We start from the raw sequence: 14,842 nt of genomic DNA, 5'->3' as shown, positions 1-14,842 counted from the left end.
CATCCGGCCTGCGTTACGACAACTCCTCTTGTGTTGCCATGCCGTAAAACACATTTTCCCGACCTGCTAGTGAAGAGAGACAGAAGGAGGCCTTAAAGCTTATACATTTATAGACGATGAAAGCAGGATTATTGAAACGCACTTTCATTTTATAGGCAGTATTATAGTCTTTCTCACGATGATCATAGAGAATGTGGAAGCATTGAAGTCGTGGCTGGCAAAACTCCTGGAGCCAATGTGAGTGTTGAATTGGAATGACATTTAGCTCGCATGCTACATAGCTACGTTAGCTAGCTCGCCGCTGGTTTAGCCTGGTATCAATGGGACGCTTTGCTAGAATATGATGGCAATTTCTTGCACGAGTTAGCAAACCACCGTTGCCGCTAGCTTGCTTTTCGTAGCTAATTGAGAGTGTATGGCTTTTTGGCAACGCTTAAGAAATCATGTATGAATGTACAGTGTTTGTTGCACTTTTATTTTTTATTAATAAGGCACGATGTTAGCCTACAAAAATGTAGCAAGTTACTAAGCTGCAACAGATATTAACTTGTATGCTCCTAAGGTTGCTAAGGTTAATTATTGTTAAAACAAGTGTTGAATCTGTTTCAATGTATTAGGCGTTACAAGTTGTGTTATATGTTTTAAAGATTGAGAATGGTTTGCCCTTTTAGTTTCCATAGTTACACACATTCTGCTCTGTCTGCCTCTTTGAAATGTAAATGTTTAAACGCCATTGGAAGAACAACAGGTCATATATGTTATAAAAGAATGCACATAAATAAATGTAATGATTTACTTTTGTAAAAGAGGAGGATTCGATGGTATTGTGCACGCATGCACTGGTTAGGTGAACGGTATCAGTTACCTATTCTCACATATTAAGTCATGCTCTTAAAACACTTTCTCAACTTAGCAAATAGAGTTCTCACTGACATTAGCTTATTTTCGGGCTTATTATTCACATTATGACCCTTATTGGTTCTTTAAGGTCAAATGGAAGTGAAGGTAGTCTAAGATGTGTTTTTTTTACATAACCCATCTAGTTATGTCATTCGTGATAGTTTAGTTTGGAGTTGTGAGGGATTTCCCAGGACTTTGTGATAATATTTTAAACATTTGTTTGTATTTAAAGATTGTGTTAAATATATACCATGTGGAATATATGGAGGGTCATTGGGTTTAAACATTTGTATGGTATTTTCTGAAGTTTTTCAGACTCAGAATCAGAAATACTCCCAAATTGGGACATTTAATTATTACCGCAGCAAAATACAACACAATATAAAGCATAGCAAAACATTAGAAATAAAAATAAGAAATATACAGACAGTAAATAGTGCAATGTAATGGAATATTAAATGAAAATATAATAAAGTGTACAATTTTCCTTGAATCCTTGAGCTTTGAAAGGCGCCCATAAATAAAATGTATTATTATTATTAATTTTGTATCAATGTTTGGCTCTGCAGGTATTTTTAGTGTCACTTGTTACCTACTATTATTAGGCTTATTTTGCAAATGATTGCATGCATCAATAGTTTGGCACCAGTGGACAGCACACCTCAACGAGATACAATGTATTTGACAGTTGGTTTAATTATAAGCTTTAATTTAGTTCACTGTCTCGGGTTTGTCTTCAGCTTGTCTCCCCTGTTTCGTTGACTTAGTAGCCTTTATAACCCTTTTTCAGTTTTTTTTTTGTATTGTTAAAGTAAGAGTACTGGTCGCTTTCATTAAACATGTAACTATTTTAACCTACAGATGTGATGCTGACCCCTCTGCGTTAGCCAACTATGTGGTGGCTCTTGTGAAGAAGGACAAACCGGAGAAAGACCTGAAAGCACTTTGTGCTGATCAGCTTGATGTCTTTCTACAGAAAGGTAGGAGTGCAACACAAGACTACTGCTGATGTGCGCGAACTAAACAAACTGTTTTTATATTGTTCCGAGCTCAGGTGGGTCAAGATGGTATTCCAGCAGAGATTTATATCATTCAATTAACAAGCTGAATTTATTTCATTTAAGTTATTCTACAGTCCATTATCCTCATCCACTACCTGTGGATCCCAGTATAGCAATAAGAGGTTGTCTTGCATCCTTTATTACATGAATTATTGTTGTTCAGCTTGCATGGAGCTTTTTTCTTGAATGTTTAACATGATTTCATCTCTGTGCTGTTAATGTGTTTATCATTCATTTAGTATTCACTAGACATCTAATACCATGACACATGTTGTCTTTTCAGAGACAACAGGATTTGTCGATAAACTTTTTGAATGTCTGACAACAAAGAACTACCTTGGAAACTCTGTTGCCAAGGAAGTTCCTAAAGAAGAGGTCAAACCACCTGCAGTCAAATCTGATGTTGTGGAGGTAAGAAGCATTAGGGAATTTATAAGAAAATCACTCTGAAAATGAATGTGAGGAGCCCTGTTACGAAATAACACCTGTTACAAAAGTGCTTTTGTAAATGGTACCAAAATAAAGTTTACGATGTTTCTAAATGGGGCTTTGGATCCATTCTCACCAGACTATTAATAATATTTGTATTTCCAAATCTCAATATGTGTTTTAAAACATAATTAGTAGAAGAGTTTAAATCAACTTACTGTTTTGTTTCCCACAAGGCTGAAACTCCGGAGGAGGAGAGAGAAAACCGGCGGAGGAGAAGTCCTCTGAGAAACATCGAGTCCAGGTATGGCTGTGGCTTCAGGGCTGTGTTTCATGTCAGCTGAATGAAAAAGCATACATTTATTCAGATAATAACCTGACATGTGACACATACAGTCCTAGTCTCATTCTGAGAGCAGGAGTGGCAGCCGAGGAAAGAGGGATCTTGTGTAGGGAACTTGTGTTTGCAGGGTTACAGCTTGTTTCATATCCCATGAGTCCTGATTTAAGCTTGATGAGGCCTTGATGTCCAGTAGCCTGTCCCTTGTGCATAGCACAGCTAGTCCAAAGCAGATGGGGCAACTGTTATACATTCAAAATAACAGACTAATTGTTGAATGAAGTTGGATAATGCATGATGTGTATTCTAAAGCCTTAAATCTCTGTCTTTATGACTGAACTGTTTCTTCTTATCACTTAGATGGATTTATATTCCTGTATTATTGCTGTGTAAAGTTAATTTAACTCCTGTTTATTTTGCAAACCTTCTAAAAACAACTTGTCTAAAATCAAAGCCCGGTTCTCTCTTCAGTGCTGGGAAAAAAAGGCCACTAGAACCGATTCAAAGTTATTTGTGTAGAATTGTCAAGGCCTTCATATGACTTAGCTGGTTTAAGATGAATATTTTTCTTTTCCCTCTAATTTATCAACCACACAGGCCGCGCGACGACAGAAGGCGAGATGAGCGCAAGCGCCGCGACTTCGATCGGCACGGGAAAAGCCTCAGCGACTCCCACCGCGAGCGGGAGCGTCACGAACGTCGCAGGGGCAGCCCCCGGGGGAGGAGCTACAGCCGGAGCAGGAGCCGCAGCCGGAGCAGGAGTGGCAGCCGAGGAAAGAGCAGAGACAGAGAGCACAGAGGAGGCAGAGGTGAGAAAACGTCCCCAACAACCAATAACAACAGCGCAAGGCAGCGTACCCAGGAGTGTAGAAGCTTCTGTCGGCAGTCGAGCTTTCATCACTGATGCAGGAGTGCTGCTGCAGGCTGGGTCTAGCTGTTGATATTTTTTTCTGTTGGATTGTTGGTCAGTGTTGCTGGGAGTTTTTATCAATAAGACATTATGTGGACAGCTTTGCAGTCACATCAGTGGGGATTCAACAACAGCTGGAATTGGCCTTATTACCTCCAGGGTTACGGTAATTTACATCTGTGTTTAAATAGTGGGAGAGGTAGCTGTTTTTAAGTGTACAGGGTTTTGTCCACTGCTCTACTGTAACACTTTATATATATATGTTGTATTTAAATACCTCTTTCTGCTTTTTCTTTGCCAGAATACAAGTCAAAGTTTGAGTTGGAAAGGAAGGATACAGACTGCTACAACTCTTCCAACACGTCGGGCTCCCAGCAGCAGCACCAGTCCCCTCTCCTGCCCCTGCCGCTGCCCACACCTCCGCACCCCTTTTCTTCAACGTCGTCCGCAGGAGTCTCGGGAGCTGGCGGTGTTTCCGTAGTTACACTGGCCCACCTGCCAGATAGCACTACAGACAGCTGGTCAGGCTACTACAGCGCCCAGAGGCAAGATGGTGTCGGCAAGCCATTCAGCAACAAGAATGTTTCGCTCAAACAGCGCTGCAGGGATTACGACGGTAAGAACAGAGCAAATGATCAATTTATCATTGTCTTAATTCTTTCTTTCTTTACATTTTTTGGGTTGTTTTTCTTTTCCTTAAACATTCCTTCTTTCATGTTTTGATTTTTAGAACTGTTTTCCAGAAAATGACACGGTCATTGTAAAGTTTGCTGTTTAAACTCTATCATTGTCTTCCCATGAGGGTTATTGATTGCCTTGTTTAGTCATCACTAATGACCACTGTTTAGCACTCCTCTCGCTTCTCCCCAGCAGGCTCAGACCCACCCTTCCCCAGAGACACGCTAAGGTTTAAACTTACCCACTGTCCCTGAAGCTCACTGCTATCTGTCACAGTGCTTAAACACAGCCATTAGGGACCCAGTTTCTTAATGAGACTGTGGGGTAAATACATGCACTGTGATCATGTCCTAGCTGCTTCAAACTTGGAAAAGCTTCATCTTGTTTATTTAGTCCTGTTGCTCCAGTCATTTTGTGGTGAATGAATTTGACTTTCAGGGCCCCAACCCCTGTTGTATGGATAAGGATGCAAATAGGTACTCAATGGCATCTATGGAGAAAGTAATAGGCAGATTTTAGGTTTTGCCGAGAGGATAGTTGTTTATGCTTTCCTAAACTTCAAAGATGCCTACATGTTTAATATAAAATTGTAACTTTTGATGTCTGTCTCCCTTTCTGTCGCAGAAAAGGGATTCTGTGTCCGTGGTGACCTTTGTTTATTCGACCATGGCAACGACCCTCTCATCGTCGATGATGTGAATCTACCAAACATTATTCCGTTTCCTCCCCCACCTGTTATGCCCCCCGGTGGCCTGCCCATGCCTCCCATCACCGAGCCACCCCCTCCGCTCCGGATGCCTGCGATGCCACTTTACGGCCAGCCGCCACCACCGGGCGTCTTCCCCATGACCGGTAAGTAGCACCGCCACGGCGAGCATAAATGGCAACCACTATAAAACACAAAAAGTACAGCTGGTGACTTCGTGGTTCGTACAGACCACTGCAGCTAGGTTTTCGATAAGGCACAACAAGACACATTTTCATCCTTTGCCTATCAGTTTTCTTAAAGTGGATTTATGTGGCCAGCTTCCACCACCAGTTAGGTTTGCATTTGCTTATAGGTTATGTGATAGGTCTTTACTGCTGTGAGTGTTGCACAGATAAATTATGGACTGATTGGTAATTGCTTCTCCGGTTTGACCCTTTACTTTATGTACTGCATCGTATACATGACTGTGTATAGCTGAATCAGGCAACATCTGACATTTTTTGGTTGTTTTTGTGACTAAAATGTTACTTCTTTCTTGGATGTAGAAGCAGCCCAATGAAAAAGCTTTCATAAGGCTGCCCTTGCACACCATCCTGTCTAATTTTAGTGCATTCCAGCCATTGCCTTAATTATAAGGGTTCTTAAAAGGATGTTATTAGTGTAAAGTTTGGATCTAATTTGCTTTTCTTTTTGCTATAGATGCAAAAATATATGTTATGGTAATGTTGAAGCATTGCATTTAACAGAAGCTATCAGATTCTGCCAACATCACTCTGTTTTATAAAGCAAAACTGCGGCATAAAAAAAGTGTTTGTTTTTTTAAAAGTCATAAACCTAAGACAATAGCTTGGGCTTGTGTCTCCCTCAGGACCCCCACTGATAGCTACTAGTGGGGTTGAAACCCCCAACCACCCAACGGCAATCACTTCTTCCCCTCCCATCGGACCGCCCGGTGTAGGGCTGCCGCCTACTCTTCCTCCTCCTCCTCCTCCTCCACCTCCTCCCTCCTCGTCTTCATCTGTGTCTCTTCGTCCCCAATATGTCCCGTCTGAATGTAAGCAGCGATGCTTTTCCTTTTCAGAAATGATGCTCTTTTTTTCCTGCTTTCCTGTTTAGTCTTTAATTATAGTACATTAGAATTTATAAAGGTAAAGACTAAACTAGTATTCTGTTTCGTTTCATTATAAATTGATTTATGAATTTGTGAATGCAGTGTGTGATGTCCCCTCAGGCTGCAGTGACAGCTGTTGGCCAGAGGGTGGCACTGTTTATTAACCAAAGACAAAAGTATCTTATGAACCACGAACATGCCTCATGTTTTATGTTGAGTGCTTTTCCCATAATTCAGGTCATAAATAATTTTGGTGAAATAAAAAAGCTAAGCATTAGCTCGAAATGGAGTGTGTGTGTCTATTTTTGGATACTCACAAACTTAGGTTTTTAAATTTAAATAAAGTCAGATAGTCAAATTTGTCATGTGAGGTGCCTTACTGTATCATGCTGTATGTAGCATGATATGATTCAGTATTAGAATTATTCTCTTATGATGTTTCGTCATCCTATAATCAGTTTTGTCATGTTTTTAATTTAACATATTCATTTGTGGATGTGTTTTTTTCCATCATACAATTTATTTATTTTGTAACAAAGTGTATTTGTTAACAATAAAGTACACTGGTTGCTGTCACTGACACATTTAGAATCCCGTTATTTACAAGGTATTGTTTGCGAGATAACTCACTAAATGTCAGGTAGTACATACTCATGTAAGCAGGACTGCATCATTTCATTGTGTCGTTTTTTTCTCTTTCACATTTTAAGGCTGTTAAGTGTTTCATATTTCCTCTAAACTTACATCTGTTTTTTCTTCCTTTTTGACCGATTAGATAATTATGACCCAGAGGGCTATAACCCAGAATCACCTGCCCTGACTGCAGCGGGGCGTAACCCGTACAGTCAGTTCATTCCCCGGGTGCACACGCAGCGCTCCAACCTCATCGGCCTCACCTCCAACGAAGGACAAGGCTCCAGAGGTAACAAGGGTTAGCCTTCTTAGTACTCACACTCTTCCCCAAACCAAAGGGGGAACAAAACATAAAAGTTGTGCACAATAATAGACCGCTCGGTGTTCTGTCTGTATGATCGTCTTGCAGCTGCCAACATCGTGATCCAGACAGAGCCTGCCACTGCAGCCAACACTCCTGGAAGCAACGTGTCCCGTTTCAACACGGAGAAGGACAACAGGAAGAGAAGCATGGGAACCAGCATACCAGAGGGACCAGCGCCGAAGCAGATTTGGATTGATAAGTAAGAATTCTTAAAGACACAAATGTTTAAAAAGTTTCCCCCGGGCATAAGATATGAAGATCTGAAAGGGAGACACCTAAAGCCATGTCAACTGTACTGTATCAGGGTGAAACCAACAAAGATAAAACGGTCTACTTTCCCAAATGTATGGTTTCCTCACATACCAAGAAAAGAAGTGGAGACATGATCATAAAGGCAAGGCAAGTTTATTTATATAGCACCTTTCAACACAAGGCAATTCAAAGTGCTTTACAAAAATGAAATAAATTAAGAAACAGTGCAGCAGAAACACATTATAAAATGGCATTTAAAAACAGTCATTAAAAAGTAAAGATAATAAAATAGACTTCTAACTCTGGGGACAGAAACCTGACCCATCCCAGAAGACCTGAGAGTTCTGGATGGTTCATAATGTAGCAGGAGATCAGAAAAACTATTCAGTGCTTTATAAACCAGCAGCAGAACTTTGAAATCAATTCTTTGACAGACAGGAACTCAGAACTGGAGTGACGTGATCCACTCTCTTAGTGTTAGTGAGGACTCGAGCAGCTTTCTAATGGATTTCTTAGTGAGACCTGTAAAGACACCGTTACAGTAGTCTAGTCTTCTGAAGATAAAAGCAAAGACAAGTTTTTCTAGATCCTGCTGTGACATTAGTCCTTCAATCCTAGATGTCCAATCCTATGTTGTTCAGGTGATAGAAGGCGGACTTAATGTGACTGTTGAAATTAAGGTCAGAGTCCATGACTACACCTACATTTCTGGCGTTTGCTGTTGTTTTGAACATTGCTGACTGAAGCTCAGCGCTGACTTTTTTTCATTCCTCCTTGGCTCCAAAAACAATTACCTCAGTTTTGTCTTTGTTTAATTGGAGAAAGTTCTGACTCATCCAGTCATTGATTTGTTCAATGCACTTGCTCAATGTTTGAATTGGAGCATAGTCTCCTGGTGAAATGGTAATGTACATTTGTGTATCATTTGCATAGCTATGGTAACTTGTGTTGTTGCTTTTCATTATCTGAGCCAGTGGTAGATGTTAAAGAGAAGAGGCCCCAAGATGGAGCCTTGAGGAACCCCACATGTCATATTTGTCCGCTCTGATGTGTAGCTGCCTATAGAAACACTGGATGTCGTTGAATATTCCTCCTTAAAAGCATTACCATCATTCATCATCACAGTCTTCTTCTCGTTTTAGGCCAAGCTTTAACAACCAACACAAGAACACTTTTCCCAAGAGGTATCACTATGTGAACACCAAGTTGGAAGTGCGCAAGATCCCACGTGAGCTCAATAACATCACCCAGCTCAACGAGCACTTCAGCAAGTTCGGAACCATCGTCAACATCCAGGTAAAATGCATAACATGCTGCTTTGAAACTAGGAAACCGACTCAGGGCTAAGGTTCAAGCGTACACTGTTTACAAGTTTTGATCTTATTCACATATCTAATCTGCATGCTTCACTCTCATTTCAGGTTGTGTTTGGTGGAGACCCAGAGGCGGCGTTGATCCAGTACACACAGAATGAAGAGGCCAGGCGAGCCATATCCAGCACAGAGGCGGTCCTGCAAAACCGCTTCATACGTGTGTACTGGCACCGCGAGCCCGGCACTAACCCCACAGGGCTGCAGCAGCAGGAACAGAGCTCCGGGAGCCAGGCAGTGGGCTCAGCACCCAGCCAGGGGCTGCAGCACAGCAACATGCATAAGGTTGGTATTAAGAGCTTACAAATTAAGAAGGCGTTCGTATTTTCAGGCTGATTATCTCTTGCCCTGCTTCCGCAAACTTTCATGAGATATATTTCTTCCTTTAAGATGCAGGCGATAAAGCAGCACAATCCAGCTGCATACGTGTTGAACAACACCGTACCCAAGCACCGGGTGCCAGCACTACCAGGGGCCCCAGCCACAACCAAAGCAGACAGCCTGAACCCAAATGCAGACGCTGTCACTGTACGTGTCTGTCTCATGCCAGAACATCATTTTCCAATTTCTAATAAATGATTTTGGAATACCGCACTTTTTAATGTGTTCAGCGGATTACAGAAAATGTCAGGCGCCATGTGTGTCTGTTGGGAGCTGCCTCAGTTAAACAAATATCTCAGCTCTGGGCAGCTGTACTTTGATCGTAATGCTAATGCTAACAGATGGACACTAGAGGACTTAAAGACGTAGAGTCCTTAGAGTACAGTCCAGTGATCCAGCCCAGCCATCCTCACACAGCTTACAAGGATATAAGAATGAAGACAAAAATAGGATAATAAATGATGATTTGTTTTTATATAACAATGCATTCTTGCACCTGTAAATAGCAGCTGTATAAAATGAATTTTGATGACCTTAATGTGTGTATCTCTCTGTGGTGCTTAGGTGGTGCATGCACTGACACACACCCAGAAGAGCCCTTACAATTCAACAACACTCAAGTCATCCTCAAAGAGCTATGGGAGAACAGGAAAGGCACTAGAAGCACAGGAAGTCCACAAGAAGAAACAGGCATGTGGCACATTCACTTTGAGAATCAAAAATGTCCACCAACATGAAAAATGTGGTTAATGTTTTAATTCTCTTCTCCATTTAGGAGGCAATTAAACTCCAGCAGGACATGAGAAAGAAGAAGCAAGAGATGTTGAAGACACAGATCGAGTGTCAGAAGGTAAGACCGGCTCAGTATTCCTTTTCATTTATCAGTACAGGTTTCAACTGTCCCTTCACTTGTATTCTTATCCATTCTTTTACGCCTTCTTCTCTCACTGGTTGTTCCTCTTCCTCCAGGCCTTGATAAACCGCTTGGAGAAGAACCGAGGGATGAAACCAGAGGAGCGAGCCAACATCATGAAGACGCTGAAGGAGCTGACTGAGAAGATCGCGCAGCTGCAGAATGACATGAACCCCGCCTCCCAGGTATCCAGCGCCAAACCAAACCACGCCCAGTCCAAGACCAAGACTGATGTGAGTCGAAGTCACTTTGGTCGGGAGCATGGTGGAGTGCTTCATCTCCTTTTTTAAACACAGACAGCCTAGTGGAGTTTTGTCTAGCCACATTGATGTTGAAGCTGTCCATTTGTCCTTGCTTTTATGTATTTGGTAAACAAGGTGTTCTCATTGTACATGATCCGTGAGCAGGCCCAGAAGGAGTTGCTGGATGCTGAGTTGGACTTCCACAAGAAGATGAGCTCCGGAGAAGACACAACAGACCTCAAGAGAAAACTAGGACAGCTACAGGTCGAGGTAATGCAACACAAACACACATGGTACATAACACCAGGGAACATGCCTGACAAGACACACCACACACAAAGAGATATAAAGTCATCACCTGGCATTAGAAATATAAGGATGGGATACCAACCTTAGAGGTTATGAGCAAAAAAGAGAACTATACGCATGTACTACTTGAAACTGCCAGATTAAGTAAGATCTAAGAAGGAACAAAGTCACACAACCATAGATTCACGGGTGCCGGTTGAAAATAACTTGAGGATACTAGTAATGTTGGCAGCCTGTCTGAATTGTTACTAAGAACATAAATAATACAATATTCTGAAAGGTTTTCAGTTGTGTATTTAAATTCTAGAAGCAATAATTTTCTCCCAGTCAGATCTAGGAAAAGCCAAAACTAATATTTAAAGAAATAATAGAACATTTAGCTGAAGTAAATGAGTGTTACTGTTGGAAGCACCGAAGCTAATTTGCATGCCAATGGATGACATTATAGAAAAGACCTTCCCTCTCATGAAGCAGTTGGGTTGATATACATTTCTTCAGGTCATACATCCAAACAGCACTATAATTTGTGAGGCTGTTAGCTGAGGTTGTTCATCAGCAATAAAATCCTACAAATTCCTTTCCCTTAAACATGGCTGCTGTTGGCAACACCCTGCGTAGCATGTCCCCCCCCCCCAAACCCTTCCCCTGTGGGTCCTGAATTAGCTAGATATAAAAAATGCATATCCATCCAAACCCAACCCTCCTTCTGCACATTAAACTGCAGCCACTTTAGCAAGCCCAGAGGAGCAGCCGCTTACGAAGCCAAATCAGACACCCGTCCTCCACTGATGGAGCCCCGTCTCATTAAAGTTTGAGCCGACCGGTCCGTGTAAGAAAATCGCGGGGTGACAATTAGCGGGAGATGTGAGCGAGGGACAAATGGATGAGAGAGTGGTTGCGGAGTGGTTAGCGAGCGAGTAGATGCTGCTTTAAATATGGAGGAGTGACAACTAATGGTATAGGGCGGAGAGTGACTGAAGGGGACGGTAGAGCTGGAGAATATATAAGCTCTAAATAAAGGAAAATGTGTGCAAAGTAAATGCATTTGAAACTTATTTTGTCATGCTAAATGTGTTTATTTATACGGGACCCACTGTTGTTTTTTGACATGTTTGTTTTACTTTGAAAAGCAGCTTCAAGGCGCAGGTTTTCCACATCTGTCCCTAATGATTATTTGAACAGAGCCCGCTTTCACCCGTTCTAATCTTGTCCACGTTGGTTGAAAAATAGCATCAGCAGTCAGTCGTTTCAAGCCTTAAACCGTCCCCACTGTCCTATTTTAGGCCACCAGGTTGGGTCTGATACGGCCTCCAACGGGCCGAGGTCGGGGCCGAGGGAAGATGGCGATGGAGCCCGGTGCGGGACATGTGGGCCGCGGCAGGGGCCGAAGCAGGGATATGATGGGTCGAGGCGGGACTGTGAACCGCATGTCGGTGGACCACAGACCAAGAGCCCTGGCTATTTTGGGGGTCACTCAAGAGGAGAAGGAGGAGCTAATGCCTCACTTTGTGGTGAGTACTGTACTTTAGTTACTGATGTAGATTACTTAAAGAAGATGACTGAAATGAACTTTGTTTTTGTTTTGTTTTTTTACTTAGAAATTTGGCGAGATTGAAGAGGTCCGTGATCAAGACGCTAACACTGTTGTCATTACCTTTATGTCCCGAAGTGAAGCAGAGAATGTAAGTCCCATTACTGCAAGTCCGTCTTGGCTTCTGTATTCCTTTTTTTTTCCTTTTGTTGTGGTAACATTTGATTCTATAATTATTGTAAAAGGTTCTCTGACTGTATCTAACCAAAGCAGTAAAGCTTTAAGTTAAACTTGCAACTGTCTTCCTGTTTTTTTTCTAGGCAGCTAACCAGGGAGCTAAGTTCAAAGGTCGTGTGCTGCAGATTTCCTGGTACAAGCCCAAGACGCCCTCCGTTACAACAGAGCCAGAGGAGGAAGAGGCTAAAGATGATGAAAATACGGTACGGCACACTTACCCCGGCACTTAAAAGGGAACATGGCTACATGTCTTATTTTGAGTAACATATCGCCAGCCAGGAAAGGAAGTCCGTGAACTTTTGGAAGTTGTGGTTGTATTCATACATGTCACTTGTCCGTTTGTTTCTTGTGCTTCTACATTTTTCACTGTGGCTCCCAATGGGAAATCAGTGCAAGCCTCTCAGTACTAAAAGCGCCTTAGCCCTTTGAGTAAAACTGCGTTACTGTCAGGTGAAATCCTCATACTGATCTTTCATGTTTTTGGTTGAGTTTTTGAGGTTGCATGTTGCTTTGGGTGCAAGCAAGTGTTTATGTTTGAATGGTTGACCTCTGTTGTTCCAGGCATCAAAATGCTTCAACAGAAAACCCATTGATATATGGTGTTACAAGGCAGACAGAGAAAGCGACCAAAGCTTTACTTAGACAGTTAAACATAACCAGCATGAAGTGTGTGAAAACCTATAGCACCATATTTAAAATGTTGGAACTTAATGATGCAGCATTGACCCAAACAGGATTTAGATGAGTACTACTTTGTTTTGACTGACCTCCCCTCACGGCACGAAGCAAATATGAGAAAACCATCACTTCATCTTATCAGTTTATGTGTTAAAAGCTTGACTGTAAATGTATTTGCTTCTACTTTCAAACAGAGGAAAGCAAGCTCTTATTTGCCTGGTGAGGAGGAAGAGGAGGAGGAGGATGACGATGAAGATGACGAGTATGAGAGTCGATCATGGAGACGATGAAGGCGTGCGATTCGTCCCGACCGTTGAAACAATAACACGGAACTTTTTTTTTCTTTCCAGTATTTTGAAACCAAGTAATTTTTAGACTCTAATCGAAGTAATAAGGAGTTTACGTAACTGTTCATCAGAAGAAGTTTAGAGGGCCGATAGTTTTTGTATCCCTCGACTGAACAATTATTTAAAACATCTCACTTTTGTTGAGAAAGATAAATGTTAAGTTGTTCTTATAGATAGGAAAACCTATGTAAGTTTTAGTGTGCATACCAGTTGATGAATATCAGTAATGCACAACATTTGTGTCTACTGTGAATAGGTATTTTTATACAGACTGTATTTAAGCTCTTTTCTCACCAGTTTTTTTTTAAAATCTTGTCCACGATTCAGGGACAGCCATTCCTTCACAGATAGACGTTCTCTGTTGCTACCAGAGAGATATTTATTTATTTTTCCACAGCATAAATGCACTGTGCCGTACCTAGATTGGCACAGTATGGTATGGTTTTCCATTTCACTTTGCTCAGTTTGTTTTGGGTGTGCCCAAAACGTTACAGGAACCCAATATTTTTGGCAGTGACTCACTGCTGGCATGAACCCATGCTAGTTTGCGCATGTTGTACTCAAAGTAACCAGAGCCACCCTTGCCCAGCCCTCAAAGGCGCTGACACTATACCATAACCATATTTGAGCCAGTGCAGGTACAGAAGGCTACCAGTGCAATAGAAAAGTCTAAACTATGTTTACAAATGGCCGTGCCATGCACGTCAGATACAGTCTGGTAGTAAATATTCAAATTTTCCCCGCTTGTGTTCATTAAATGTCCGGTACCACTCTTTGTAAATATAAACACCCCCACGGGTGCTCTACATTTTCTCAGAGTGTGTAACATTTTTCACTTGTTTTATTCTTACTCCTGGTCAACTAAAGAGCATGGCAGGAAAAGGATCAGATCACCCATTTTAAAAATGTGGGATCTGAAGACCAGTGTTTGAATGTAATACTGAACAGTGGATTTTAATATATATATATATCATTTCTTTGCCTTACACAATCAGCAGATGGCTGAAATTTTACAAGATGTGTGATTTAATTTTGTAAATTTTGTAAATTTGTGAACGAGAAATTACTGTTGAACTTTTTGTTTCTTTTTCTGTCATTTTAAACAAATGACAAACTACAGTCAGGTAGAAAAGGTCAAGCAAGAGTGCTTAGCATCCCTCTTTATTCACAAGAATTTTTAGTTTTAAAGAAACCAGCTTTCTGAGCTGTGGAGAAGGCTCAGTTTAAAGGCAGTGAGTTATTCATCTCACAACATTATTTGATCATTGGTGCAGCTTCTCCTGCCTCTGAATATTGTCAGACACAACCCTAAGCGCACCCTATAAGTGCAACCACAATGTGCACCTTTCAGGAAAATAATTTAGTTTTGCATTTTTGCAAATACTTTTTTTTTTTTTTAATCCTCAGGGTGGGAGGAATCAAATTCATCAAAGTTAACTTGGAAATA

The 14,842-nt window shown here is 41.4% G+C and overlaps 1 protein-coding gene across 3 annotated transcripts; it reads left to right on the top strand.

Moving 5' to 3' along the window:
- The first annotated feature begins 40 nt into the window (after positions 1–40).
- On the top strand, positions 41–14,133 carry rbm27 (RNA binding motif protein 27). 3 transcript variants are annotated; one of them, XM_063894771.1, is made up of 21 exons: positions 41–237; positions 1,762–1,880; positions 2,245–2,372; positions 2,627–2,694; positions 3,328–3,539; positions 3,942–4,256; positions 4,943–5,170; positions 5,896–6,081; positions 6,914–7,060; positions 7,181–7,334; positions 8,530–8,683; positions 8,809–9,042; positions 9,148–9,285; positions 9,703–9,828; positions 9,914–9,988; positions 10,108–10,236; positions 10,459–10,563; positions 11,886–12,113; positions 12,201–12,284; positions 12,454–12,573; positions 13,243–14,133. In XM_063894771.1, the coding sequence occupies exons 1-21, from the start codon at positions 179–181 to the stop codon at positions 13,336–13,338; spliced, it is 3,105 nt and encodes a 1,034-aa protein (XP_063750841.1). In that variant the 5' UTR covers positions 41–178; the 3' UTR covers positions 13,339–14,133. The 3 variants fall into 3 exon arrangements, with proteins under 3 accessions (XP_063750841.1, XP_063750840.1, XP_063750842.1); XM_063894770.1 differs by having other exon boundaries at positions 10,108–10,284; XM_063894772.1 differs by lacking the exon at positions 5,896–6,081 and having other exon boundaries at positions 10,108–10,284.
- The last annotated feature ends 709 nt before the right edge of the window (positions 14,134–14,842 follow it).

The sequence above is a fragment of the Eleginops maclovinus genome, chromosome 11, assembly GCF_036324505.1.
Source record: "Eleginops maclovinus isolate JMC-PN-2008 ecotype Puerto Natales chromosome 11, JC_Emac_rtc_rv5, whole genome shotgun sequence".
NCBI classification, from domain to species: Eukaryota; Metazoa; Chordata; class Actinopteri; order Perciformes; family Eleginopidae; genus Eleginops; species Eleginops maclovinus.
This window is presented reverse-complemented; position numbering and strand designations above follow the sequence as displayed.